Here is a 13,350-nt window from a genome sequence, read left to right as displayed (position 1 = left end):
GGCAGTACTGCCATGCCCCGCCCTGCAGGGCAGCGACCTGACCCAGTGGAATGGTCTGAGTTCTTCCTGCCCTTTCTGCATTAGCTTCCCCTTGCTTTCCTTGTGAAACATGGGGGAGTGGTACCAACCTGAGGAGCAGAGCTGAAGTTGGGACTTCAGCATAGTGTCTGTCCTAGGCAGTACTTGATCAATGGCCAAGCTTGGGTGATTGGAAGTGGTTTTGCTTGCAGACTGGGTGCTCCTGGGGGCATCGTGCAGGCCTCAGAGGATCAGAGTGAGGCCCAGGGAGGAAAGTCACTTCCTTTGGAAAGCATTCTCTGACCCATCCTGGCTGGGTTAGGAATCCCCTTTGGCCCCACACAAAGCTGTGTGTTCCTTTTCCCCATTGCAGCCAGAATCACACCATCTGTCCTTGTGTAGCAGACTGAGCTCCTTGCAGGCGGGGCTGTGTGTCCCAGCACCCAGCCCTGGCCTGGCACAGAGCAGATGCTCCATATGTGACTGATGAATGGGTGGATAACAGAACCCCTTGCCTAAGCTACTCAGCAAACAGCAGGTTTGGCATAAGAAATACCCCCATCTCCTTGGTGGCTAGGACACGAGCCCAGCCCAATGGGCGCTGTGCTGCCTGTGCCCTCTGCCTTATCACCTGTCCTCCACTTGTGAGCTGGACCTTGCTCTCCTGATTATCCTCCCAGGCTGGCCATGCCCACCCTCTTCACTATTAAATGAGTTCATGGTCCCTAGGGCTAGTCTGTTCCCTCAATTCTGCTCATCCCTCTTTCCCTCCCTGGGTGACAGCCACTCCCAGTTTCATCTAGCATCTGTGCAGACCCCCAATCTCTTTCCTGTCCACCCATACCTCTATCCTGAACCTCAGAGACATAGCTAGCTGTCTCTTCGTCAGAACCTAAGAACCTGCCTCAAAGGGAGGTACCCCTGTGGCAACAAGCTGCCTTAAGACCACCCCTACCAGCACCGGCCCGAAGCCTGCAGGAGTGTGGCCAGACCCCAGTGGACTGAGGCGAGGAGGCGATGGTGAGGCAACAGGAGGGATCAAACAGTGATTCCCCTTGACAGACATGCATAAAAGGAGGGAAGGGCCAGTGCCTGGAAGAGTCAAGGTCAAGGGAAGGTTACAGATAGAGCCAGAAAAGAGGGGACTGAAGCCACAGTCAAGGGTGAGTTTGTGGGTGGGTGGGGGCAGGGAGGAATGAGAGGACCCCCCCCCCTTTACCAACTTCAGAAAGCTGCACATCCCTCAAGGCTGCATAGGCCAGGAGAGAGCTCTGTTGTCACCTGATTCCATGCCTGACGCAGTGCATGGCAAATACATGAACGGGTAGCTTCAGATCCCTGCTATGCCACTCCCACTTCTAGATCTGTAAAATGGGGACATTAGTGCCTGTGCATAGGCCCTTACGTGAGACAAGAAGGACCATCTGCCTTTCCAACCTCCAGTGTAGGGCAGGACTCGTGTGCTCCGGAGAACTCCCTACCCCCTTCCCCATCTGCTCTCTCCATCTCCTCATCCAAGCCACATGGACTCCAGACACAGGGCATCCACAGCACCGGGTCCATTTGGGAATCCAGGATCCCATTTCCACAGAAGACTTCCCTCCTGGAAAAATTTAAATTCACTCCTCTGAGCTTGCAGGACCTCCTCAGATCTGTCCTCTAGGATGGCAAAGGGCTACTTACTTAAAACAGCTGACTTCTTTTTAAATAAAAATTGAGATTATAATATATCTCCGGAGCCAAAAGTAGCCCTGGTGAGACATTCTTCTCCCCCAACCCCCCAAAAGAAAACCTAAGCATGAACAAAACTAGACTGTGGAACTTGTTTTACGTATCTTTTCTGGAACAGTGACCTGCTCTGGGCCCCCAAAGGAGTTGCTTTGTGTCCATTCTTGTGTCTGTGAAGGTTTTTCTGGACACAGTTTATAATTCACCAAGTTTACAAGACACCTTGTTTTATTAATACAGCGATTTCTCCCTACTACTCCCAAACAAGGGAGATGCTTACATGGAAATGTGAAGGTCACCAAATGCTTGGCAGGCTCCGGGCCCAGATGTCACAGGCTGACCTGCCTGTAGCCAAGAGGGCTTGCTGAAGCTCTGGTTGCCATTCTGAGTCATGAGGACCTGGACATAGAGGTGACATTGTTCTGCCCAGGAAAGTCACAGCACCCATTCTAGGGCCTGGTGTTGGACTGTGCCAAAACTCAACCCTTGCCCCCTACTTGAGCACTAAGGCATTAGTTCTTGGCTGTCAGGGTCACAGTTGGGAGGGTTCCAGGAAGGTTACCAGAGTGGCTTCCCCAGGAACCCCCTCCCCTGATCTCTTAGAGTCTAGGTCCTGGAGGGCACAGAGCTCCACCCCATCCTGCGCAAGCCGGGCCCGCAGTGTGGGAGCTGTGAGGACACGCAGCTCATGCAGCCGCTCCCAAGAGCAAGAAAAGGCGTCAGGGCCCTCACCACAGCCGCCAGCCGGAGGCACACTGGGGTAGCCTGGGTGGGCCATCAGCTCAGCTGTCAAGAAGTGACCAGTGGGTGTACCTTCCAAGGCCCGAGCCAGTGCCCCTGACACGCGGTGAGCAGACATGTGCCGGCCGCAGGTACTCAGGCCCACGAAGGCATCCGTCCACCTGTGGATACCCAGGCATCAGAGGCAGGAACCGGCTGAACAGCAACGGGCAGGACTAGGCCGGGAGACTGGACGGATCTGGGGTAGAGGTGCGGCTGGGCGAAACCTGACTCCCTTTGAGGTTGAGAAACGGGGCTCAGCTGGCCAAGCAAATACCCAGCTGCACCCACTGGGACCCGGGCCGGGCAGAGGGAAGGGCACGGTGCTGGGGGTGAGGGGGTACCTTAGGCCACGGCCGGAGAAGGGGCCCACAGCCGCCCGGGCATCGCGCTCCACGGAACAGGCGAAAGCGCGCGCCGGGGCCTCCAGCCAAGTGCAGCCACCCACTCCGCGCTCTAGCGGCAGCCGTGTGAAGCGCACCCCGTGGGCCTGTAGCACCTCAGCGAACACCTGGCACACGCCTGCATGCGGGGCGGAGTCAGTAAGGTGCACATCCCCCCACCTGGGAGCATCTCCCAACCCACCCGTGCATACTGCCCCCCTGCCTGGGACTACCAACCCATGCACCTGGGAGCACGTGCACGTGCTGGTGCCCGTCCACGTGAGTGGGGTTCCTGCCCAGTAACTCCCGGAAGCGGCCCAGCTGGGCCTCCAGCTCTTCCCGCACCTGAAAGGAGAGGACAATGGGCACCTCGAACATCCCGGAGCAGCTACAGAGGAGGACCCATCCCGGTGCTTCCGTGTGATTGCTCCAGTGTTGGAACCAGGGAAGCAACCAGCGCCTGCTCCGGCCCCTGATGGCGTCACGGTATCCTCGGGGCGGAGCCTTGGTAAGGGGGTATCCTCCTGCAGTCGCACTACAGCACCTGGGGCAAGGCCACATCTCCGGCCGCCACCGCCTCCCGGAATCCTATCTTGCCCAGGAAGAAGCCTTCGGGGCTGAGCAGCGATGAGGCGCCGTGGCGGGCCGAACCCACCGGGCGGCCCTCGGACAGGTTGGCGTGGAGACCCGTGGGGATTTGGTGCCTGCGGGCGGAACGCAATCAGGAGCACTAGCGGCCACGGGGCGGCGGCGCCCCTAGCCCTCCCTGACCCTATAAGGGGCCCCCTCACCTGCGGGCCAGCTCCGCCGCGCTCTCCGCCGCCACGCCGTTGACCAGCAGGGACACGCTGGTCACAGCCCCAGCCAGGAAGGCCTCTACAATGCCCTCATCCCGTCGCGGGCAGTAACCAAAGTCATCCGCGGTGACCACCAGCCGTACGCGCGGCCAGGCCATTTCTGCCTTCGCGGGCTGCTAGACCAAGGGGAGTGGACTGACAGTCCAAGCCCGGCCTCTAAATGCAGCCCGAGGCCCCGCCCCGACGCTCCTGCACCCCGCCCTTGTTCTCGCCACCTAGCGGTCCGACCGTGGCCCTGCAACGACTCGGTATCTCCACACAGTGTGCTCCGCCCTTAACCAGACCACGGCTTGATTTACTGCACCGCGAAACTTTCAGTAACTGCAAAAATGATATTTAATATGAAAAATACAGAAAATAAAATCTCTCACCCTTTCCAGAGATCACCACTGTTAACTTATTGGGTAGTGTTTTTCCAGTATTTTCGCTAAGCAGATAGACACACCCAATTCTTCTCCCCCACCCCAAAGTTATTTTTGTTGTTTTGAGAAATAAATCAATGTTATCTTGTTCTTGTAATGTTTCATTTTTTTGATAGTGACTATGAACTTTTTCACGTTTTTATTAGTTCTTTGCATTTCTTCTTTTTCATATTGCCCATTAGTCTTTTGCTGATTTTTCTAAGAGGAGGCTTTTTTATGATTTGTAAAAACTCTAAACAATAAGAAAATGAAAGAAAACATGTAACACTAAGGGCTAACCTCATTTTTTTCTCTGTGGTCCAGAGAAGCTTTCCCTACCCATGACTATACAAATAGTCACATGGTTGATAGCCAGGGTTTTCATTATGATGTGGCTGTCTTCATTTTCTCATTGGAAGTGCAGTATTTGTGTCCAGCCTATGACATTGGTAATGTCATTCCTGTTTACCAAGCTGTTTTATAGATGAAGAAACTGAGGTTCGGGTAACAGAAGTCTCTTGACCAAAGTGGCCCTCCCAGTAGTAAAGGAACTGGGTCTGGCCTCTGAAACTCTGGGCCTGCATCTGGGTTGGCTTCAGTCCTCTAGGCCGTGGCTGCCCCCTAGGTCAGGGGCAGAGAGGACAGAGCCAAGCTGAATAATAACAAATAATACTTCTGTGGGGGCATTGTAAGAATGGGAGGCCTCAAAGAGCCCTTCACCAAGCTCTTGACATAGGGACCATTGTCTTCAAACGTGATCATTAAATCACTGTTTTGTTCATACATGAGGTCAGACCTGAACCGTCTTTCTCCACTGGGAAGCTGATCCTGGAAAGTCCAGAGACCCTGTGTGTCAGAAAATTGGAAAGAGGAAATTGACATTGGGCCGGCCAGTGGCTCAGGTGGGTGGAGCTCTGTGCTCCTAACAACGAAGGTGGCTGATTTGATTCCCACATGGGCCAGTGGGCTCTCAACCACAAGGTTGCTGGTTGGACTCCTCGACTCCCGCAAGGGATGGTGGGCTGCGCCCCCGGCAACTAGCAACGGCAACTGGACCTGGAGCTGAGCTGCGCCCTCCACAACTAAGACTGAAAGGACAACAACTTGAAGCTGAACAGCACCCTCCACAACTAAGATTGAAAGGACAACAACTTGACTTGGAAAAAGTCCTGGAAATACACACTGTTCCCCAATAAAGTTCTGTTCCCCTTTCCCAATAAAATCTTTAAAAAAAAGAAAAGAAAAGAAAGAAAGAAAGAAAGAAAGAAAGAAAGAAAGAAAGAAAGAAAGAAAGAAATTGACATTTATTGAGCACCTATTCTAATACTACTAGTGATACTAGAAATATTAGAGATTAGGGGCAAGCGCTTCAGTTTCTACCTGCAAGGAGCACCAAGTAGACAAGTAACAGTAGACAAGTAACAACACAGTGTGGCAGAATCTGGGATGGGGTGTGCGATCATTCTGTTGGAGATGGCGAGACTTCTGTGAAGTCTTCTCCAAAGAAGTGACACCTGGGAGGGGGGCTGCATGAGGAGTTTACCAGGCAGAGGGGGAAAAGAAGGAGAGGAAGTAAAGATATACAGGGCTCTTATAGAATGTCGATTTAATCTCCATACTCCCATGTGGAAGAACGCTCAACTTCATTTACAGAGGAGGAGCAGAGGATCAGAGAAATTGAGTCACACAAGCAGAAAACAGCAGAGGTAGGAATTGGAGCTAGGTCTGTAACTTAGAGCAAGGACTCTTTCCACTGGACTCAGGAAGACTTCAGAGGGGAGAGGGCTCAAGACAGATCCTGGGGTTGTCCATACTGGGCTAGGGGGGATACTGGGAAGGCGAAGACAGAGAGCAGGAGGCCCAGGACAACGCAGTGACCAGAGAGGAGCCCAGGAAGGTGCCTGTGTCACTAGAGGCGGCACTGGCTTTGTCCTTTAGGCTCGCTTCAGGGCAGATGTGGAGCGAGGATCAGAGTCTCAGCCTCGGGGCTGCTCCTGGCGGAGGTGGGGGCCGAGTCACGGGTCAGCAGTATTCCCCAACCCCAGCTCCCACTGAGAATGTGTAAGGGACTAAGAGGGACCAAATGGAGGAGCCGATGTGGGCCCCTCCCCCGACCATTGTGTCGGGGAGCTAGAGAACGAGCGGCCTGTTGCAATCCAATCAGGACGCGGCATGCAAATGAGCAAGCGGGTGGACTTGGGGCAACCCCAGAGCACAGTGTCTCCATCCTCCAGCGGCCGCTGATGGTAGGTACTATCTGGCTCCAGCGAGGCTTGGACTCTGGTGAGCGGGTGGGCTCTGGGCCAGGGATGGACACCAGGGGTCTGGGAGGAGAGAGGATCGGAGATGGTCAGAGACAGGATGCGGACGGTCTCGGGGACCCCACCCTTGAGGATTCTGGACGCAGATGGTATGCAAGAGACTCTGAGCAGAGGAAGAGCCAGACACGTGAGGGACATGGGGTACCCCCGGGCCACTGACGCAGTGTCCAACAGACGGACGGAGACTTGAACCCATGGCCTGGGGAGACCCTTACGCCATCTCCCCGCCTGGTACAGAGAGGAATCCACTGCTGTACCGCAGAACTGAAGAGAGAGGAGGCCGATAGCCGGCCGAGCCACCCACATCATGACCAGCTGCCGCCACCACTCCGGATACTTGGCGGATGACGAGGCCGGCCACCCCACGTATCTGGCTCGGGTAAGTGTGCCTGGCAGGACCCAACTCTGAGGCCCACATCGTGTTCTTCATTAGTTCCAGCGCCTTGAATTACAGCCCCCCTTTCTCATTTCCTATTGACTTTCTCTCTGGGCTTGGAAGTGAGTCCTTATCTCCTTGATTACTCTTCTGAGCCCCTGCTAGGCCCTAGTCATCCTCAGTTTCATTCTCTGTGTCCACCTGACCTCCAGTGGCCTGAGAGGTGCTTGGTGGACTGGGCCCCCAAGTGGGAGCATGGAGTCTACTCAGGGCCTGGGGTTCAAGTTTCAGAAACATCCATGGAGCGTGCAGGGCTCAGAACCACAGGTGGTCTGTGCAGTGGAGCAGGGCTGGCCTGCTCTACAGACAGATAAGGAGCCCAAGTGGGACTCAGAAAGATTTTGTGATTACCCACTCATGCCCCATGAGAGGGCAGAAGCAGGCTTTTAGACTCCCTGGCCTGGGCTTGTGTACATGAAATGTATGTGTCAGGGAAGTTTCAGGGTGCTAAATAGATCCCCACTTTGCAGAAGAGGAAACTGGACCTCAAGAGGGACCATTGTGCCCAGAATCACACAACCTCAAGGTGGCAGAGCTATGGCCTGCCTGACTCCAAAACAGAGTTCCTCCCACTGCCCACTCCCCACCCAGTTCCTTGTGCCCTAGGAGGACCCCAGGGACCCCTCCTCCTGTGGGGACATTCCGGCCCACTATGACATGTCTGTCTGCTCAGGTGCAGCCACCTAAGAAGCCAGCGTTCCCGGAAATGAGGCAAGCCTCCAAGCTGGGCCACATGCCACACCCACCGTCAAAGTACAGCCCCAGCTCAGCACTCCACAGGCAACACCGAAACTCGAGGGACCCTCAGCACTTTGGTAGATTCCTGGATTTCCTTGTCAAGGGCCAGGTGCTGGACAGCCTACAGACGGTGGTGGATAAGGCAACTGAGCGCATAGCCACCATGAAGACAGAGGCCGGGGTGCCACTGGTGGAGGTGCAGGACCCAGTGGAGGTGCCAGCAGGTGGGCGGCGGGTTCGTGCCAGGCCCAGCCTCAGTACCATGCACCGACACCTTGTCCGGCCCAGCCTCTGCACTGGGAAACCCAACAACTACCCATCCTGTTCCAGCTCCATGTCTGATTCCCATAGCAACTTCACAGCTGGCTGGCACGGCTCCCATAGCCGGGACAGCAACCTGGGCTACAACAGCTTGGGCACACTGCCACCCATGAAGGACAAACTCCTGCAGGAGAAGAGCCTCAAACGACTGTTGCAGCTGGAGAACAGAGGGGTGAGATCTGGGGCCATCACCTGGGGTGGTTAGGATGGAGCTCAGCCCAGAACCCAGGGCCAGGGCCAAGCCTGACTTGGCTGCTCCTGGATGCCTCTGAGAGTGCTCCTCTCTCTACAGAAAAGCCTGGGGCAGTTCTGCTCACAGCGGGACTCCCTGGTGTGGGACTCAATGGGCAGCCAATCCAGCAGCCAGTGGACCCCAGAGCATCCCCTTTTGGGGTTCTCAGGCCTGCGGGACTCAAGCTTGGGCACTCCTGAAGCATCAGAGCTGGGGCCTGGAAAGCGGGAGCTGATCTTCCTCAAGCGAGAGTTCAAACGGGAGATCAAGTCCTTGCTGAGCCAGCCAGCGTCCTTCGACCTGCCTGGCTACTGTTCTCTCCGAGAGCCCCATCGGACCCTGGACTTCCTGGCTGAGCACCACCTCTTCCCTGCCCTACAGAGAGTGGTCAGCCAGGCTGTGGACAAGCTTAGTGGCGCCTGCCGCCACAATGGCTGCCCTCTCTTTCCGTCAGAATGGGAGCCCACCACAAAGCCGAACTTGAACTCTGACTTGAACTCGGAAGTCACACCTGACTCCAAGTGGGCCCCAACCGATGAAGGGGAGGAGCGCTATGATTACCCGCTCCCCACCACTGCCTCCAGCCTCAAGGTGGTTCACAAAAAGAGCACCAAGTCCGGAGGATGGGACAAGCCAAAGGAAGATGGTTCTTCCATGTCTAGTGAACAAGAGGCCACCAGCATCAGGCTAAAGGTGATACCTACAGAAAAGCCCAAGATCCCCTCACCCCACTCCAGGCAGGAGGCACCTGACCAAGACCCTAAAGTACAGAGACCGCCCATGTCCACTTCTGGGGCCCTGAGCTCCAACCAGAAGGCCCGGCCCTGGCGGAGACTACACCTCACACTGCCTGCCCCTGGGATCAAGGTGGAGGTGCCCTTAAGCCAGACTCGCCTCACCCAGGTCCCAGCTCCACATGCCTCCCCCTGCCCTCTCTCCTCCCACCACCTCCCTGTGTTTTCACGACTCACCTCCTTGGTTAGAAGCTTCTCCCCATCTCTCACTTCACTGCATCCGAAGACGAGCTCCTCAAAGGGACGAGGGCTGAGGGATTCAGGGGCAGGTTTGCAGGGAACAGCCCCTTCAGCTACCATTCCTAGTGGCCACTGCTACTGGCAGGTGCCCATAGTTCAGGTCTCTTGTGCTGCACTGTGGAAACCATCTGAGCAAGGGACAAGCTGATGAGGGACCAGGAACCCTGGCCTAGCTACTGCCAGGCATTGTCAAAGATGAATAAAGACTATTTTTAATTTGGGGTATTTTTTAATATTTGCACATGAATCTCGGAGACCCTCCCACATGGGAAGGGTCCTGTCCCCTGTGGACAGCAGCCTGATCCAGAGTGGGGCACTGCATCCTAGGCCTAGCATCCTCTGATTCTGCTGCCTAGGACAGGGCTCCACTGTGTATACCCTGATGCCAGGGAGCTACCCAGGATGGGTATGGAGATGTAGGTGGCTTAACCCTGGTGGGTCTCCAGCACTGCCCCAACCCTCCTCTTACCCATCAAGGCCCAGGCGTGCTTCCCTCCTCTGAACCCTGGCCCGGGTGAGTGCTTGCTAGAGCTCAGATGGTCCAAACTCGAGTTTGGCTGCCATTGTCACTGTAGTCACCGGCCTTGCCTTGGGCCTGACTGGTAGGGTCGGTGTGATGATGGTGTGGAAAGAGTCAGGGTTGCCTGCCATGCAGGACCTGTGCTCAGCTATTGAGCAGGACAGCAGAGCAGATGTGTCGAGGCCATACCCTAAGTGTGAAAAGTGTGATGTCCATGTGGGTGACATGGGGGTGCTCTGGCTGTGAGGTGCATCATCCCAGGGCAGCAGGAGGGGCATGACATGTCTCCCTTTCCCTTCCCGGCTGCTGCACAGAGCCCCAGTCACATCTTCCTGAAGAAGAAGCCACTGCCCTCCATCGCATCCGAGTCCACTGTGTCCCACTTCTTTGATCCCGGGTACGAGGAGCTTGTCAACTACTTGATGGAGCAGGCTGTCTCTTTGCTTGTCAGTAAGTATAAGTTTGAGAGGAACCTCACCAAGCAGCTGGGCTTCATCTCCTTCCCTGTCACTGAGGCACTAATGGACCTCTTCCTGGGCTTCAAGAAAGTGAAGGGCTCCCATATCCGCCTGTCCTCGAAGATTGACTGGAGCTGCCTGCTGCACAAGCTGGAGGAGGCCCAGTGGGCCGGGCAGGTCTCCCGGCCAGGGTCTCAGCCCATGTCCCTGCAGGCCTCCCATCTCAAGGCCTCCAAGCGCACTGCCTCCCACAGTGGCACTACCCGCCACAGCACCTCCCAGCACAGCACGGAGTCCCCCTCCGCATTGCCCAAGCCAGCCACTGTCGTGGATCAGGAGGTGGCCGCAGAGTCCTGCCTCCACACTGAGTCACTGGGCCCCCAGCTGTCCACCCCTCAGGAAAACAGTACAGCTGAGGAAACAGTGGACACGGGCAAGAGCCTGAGCAGTGAGAATGAGGAGGAAGAGACTACAACTTCTTTGGGGGTGACAGCCCCAGAGCCCCCCCAAGCATCAAGGGGAAGCCGAGGTCAGCCACTCGGCACACAGCCCTGGAGGCCCCCAATGAGTTCCCCTAAGCCACATTGAACACTGGATTCCCTCTTCCTCCTCCTGCTCCATAGTAATGCTATGGAGCATTACTGAGCAGAGTAATGCTCCTCTGCCCTGAGCAGAGGTCAGAATGGGCCAGATGCCCATGAGGAGCTCTGCTCAGCCTCTCAGGGAAGCCAACAGGAGAAATAAAGCAGTTTTTTTTGTCTGGTAATTTCAGCCTCCCTTCCATGCACCTGCCCTTGAGAGCCAACTCCAGCGGGCCAGGCCGGCTACAGCTGGCCTTCCTGACAGCTGGCAGTGCTCTGACCCCCGTGAACTCAGATGCTGTGTTGAACACAAGTCCCTGGCTTGTGGCTCTTCTCCACTCCAGTCTGCATCTTCCTGGATCTTCAAGCCTCTCAGGGCTCATGGTCCCCCTCTGTCATAGCCTTTGTACATCATGGCTCCTGCTTCCAGAGGGCTCCTCCTCTTCCAGGGCAGCTTCCTCTTCTCTTTGGCATGCCACGCCCTCATGTTCCGACTGAAGAACCACCTTCTGCTGCTGCTCCCATGGCCACCTGTCTTCCTAATTTGTATTTCTCACCTCCAACTCCTGAATCTGGAGGTTCCATGCCAGGTCACATGGGGGCTGCTTGTCGGCCAAGCTATGGATTGGCTGCCTCAGGCTGGCCACGTGACTACTCCTTCTGCAGTGGCCCTGAGCTCTCTCTAGAAGGGTCTGTGGGCATGGTGGGTCTCTTCTTCAGTGTTCCCGTGGGGCTTCTGGCCTTCCTGTGCTACCTGCTCAGCACCCTCCTTCCCTCTGCCATCCTCGGGCAGCCTGTTTGCTCCCCTGTTCAGACATCTTCAGCCAGGGATAAGCTCAACCTCTTTCCCCACCACCCTTTCCTATAGCTGAGAGAACATGTGAAGATTCTCCACACTGCCTCATTGTGCAGGCTGCCATTGCTGGGAGCCTGGGGGGTTTCTCATGCCTCGCCCTGAAGCCCACCTGGGTGCAGAGAGGACAGGCCTATAGCCCGACCATGCTCAGTGGCCACACAGTGAGGACACAGCAACTGTAGAGCTTCCTCTCGAGCCAGGCAGGGTGAACCTTCTACACCCTACCCACACCCTGCAATTCAGGAAGGAGGACTTGCTCCGCTGCCAGTCAGAGGGACTAGGGTCTTAAGGTGGGGGCAGGGGGAGTGGGGGACAGGGATGCATTTCTCCATAGAGGTCTTTTGGCAAGAATCTTTTTTCTTTTTCTTTGTTTTCCACTTTTATTTATTTTTTAAGTGTGTTTTTTCCAGGACCCATCAGCTCCAAGTCAAGTAGTTGTTTCAATCTAGTTGTGGAGGGTGCAGCTCACGTGGCCCATGTGGGGATTGAACCAGCGACCTTGTTAAGAACACCGCTCTCTAACCAACTGAGCTAACTGGCCACCCCAAGAATCTTTTAAGGCACATGCTCAGCTCATAAAGACCCATTCGCTGAAGGACATCCACTGCCATCACCACAGCTGTGTAGGGTGACAACAGCCATTTTCATACCTTATTGCCATACCATTTGGCCACAGTTGCTCGGCCCTAGTAGTGCATCCTAATCCAACTCAGGCCAGCCAAGTTCTTTCCCAGGAGCATGCAATTGGGATGTACTGAGAGATTCTGGTTCAGTTTGCACTGATGGCTGAAGACAAGCATGGATGGTGTGAAGCAGCCATCTTCCACCCCTCTTTAGAGAGGCAAGAAATTCTAATGGCAGAAAGCAGACAACAAGGGGAGCCCAAAGGCCCCGAGAGAGCGGCTGCTGTGATACCCACCAGCTTCCCAGGTCCCATTGCCAAGTCCTTAAAGGAGAATTGAACATATTCCCCACCCCAGCCTCAAAGGCACATGTCTAGGAACTGTCCCTAGAGAGGGAGCAGCCCCTTTGGGAACCTCTGGTACATGGTACTAGAGACATCTGATCTTAGCTCCTGTTTCAGGCATCTGTTGCTGTGGGGGAAACCACTCTGATACTTAAGTGGCTTCAAACCATTTGTCATGATGTTGGGGTTTGACAACTGGCAGAGGTATAGGCAGAATGGCTCATGTGGCTGCTTTCAGCTGGGGGCTGAGTTGAGGCTAGAACATTCCACATGGCTTCTCCTTCTCCAGGGTCTCTTTCCACATGGCCCTGACCATTCATTTGTCTACTTTGCACTTCCTTACAGCATGGTGCAGGGTGCAGCCGCTGGCTTCCGAGAGGGAGGCAGCAAGAACCACTGCTGCTCTTGCAGCCCGTGCCCAGACAGAAGTCCCAAAATAGCACTTCAGCAGTATTCTCTTGGTCAAATGAATTGCAATGCCTGCCCCGATTCAAGGGGAGGAGAAATGGACTCCATGTCTTGATGAGAAAAGCAGCTTGCGCTGAGCAGAATGGGAGGAATTGTTAGTGGCCGTATTCAGAACCTAGCTACCCTTCCCTCCCATAGCTGATTGTACCTTGAGCAGTCCCTGGAACCAAGTCGAGTTGAAGACAAACTGTGGCCAGATTGTGAAGGGCCCTGGAGATGCCATAATTGGCCCTGAGCATTTGCCTATAGGA

At 55.3% G+C, this 13,350-nt stretch overlaps 2 protein-coding genes across 6 annotated transcripts; one reads left to right on the top strand and one right to left on the bottom strand.

Moving 5' to 3' along the window:
* Positions 1-897: 897 nt before the first annotated feature.
* YDJC (YdjC chitooligosaccharide deacetylase homolog) lies at positions 898-3,880 on the bottom strand. 5 transcript variants are annotated; one of them, XM_081037686.1, is made up of 7 exons: positions 3,701-3,880; positions 3,454-3,613; positions 3,155-3,254; positions 2,871-3,048; positions 2,479-2,648; positions 2,027-2,145; positions 898-1,621 (listed from the first exon to the last, which is right to left on the bottom strand). In XM_081037686.1, exons 1-6 carry the CDS (start codon positions 3,862-3,864, stop codon positions 2,042-2,044), a joined length of 876 nt encoding a protein of 291 aa, XP_080893812.1. In that variant the 5' UTR covers positions 3,865-3,880; the 3' UTR covers positions 898-1,621; positions 2,027-2,041. The 5 variants fall into 5 exon arrangements, with proteins under 5 accessions (XP_080893812.1, XP_080893811.1, XP_080893813.1 ...); XM_081037685.1 differs by lacking the exon at positions 898-1,621 and having other exon boundaries at positions 1,882-2,145; XM_081037687.1 differs by lacking the exon at positions 898-1,621 and having other exon boundaries at positions 1,882-2,145; positions 2,560-2,648.
* A 2,915-nt stretch (positions 3,881-6,795) lies between these two features.
* On the top strand, positions 6,796-11,846 carry CCDC116 (coiled-coil domain containing 116; the record flags this gene model as incomplete). The annotated part of the gene is made up of 5 exons (XM_081037809.1): positions 6,796-6,867; positions 7,598-8,155; positions 8,276-9,088; positions 10,084-10,756; positions 11,677-11,846. 5 exons carry the CDS (start codon positions 6,796-6,798, stop codon positions 11,844-11,846), a joined length of 2,286 nt encoding a protein of 761 aa, XP_080893935.1.
* Positions 11,847-13,350: the final 1,504 nt, after the last annotated feature.

Source organism: Rhinolophus hipposideros (assembly GCF_964194185.1).
Source record: "Rhinolophus hipposideros genome assembly, chromosome: 24".
Lineage (NCBI taxonomy): Eukaryota > Metazoa > Chordata > Mammalia > Chiroptera > Rhinolophidae > Rhinolophus > Rhinolophus hipposideros.
This window is presented reverse-complemented; position numbering and strand designations above follow the sequence as displayed.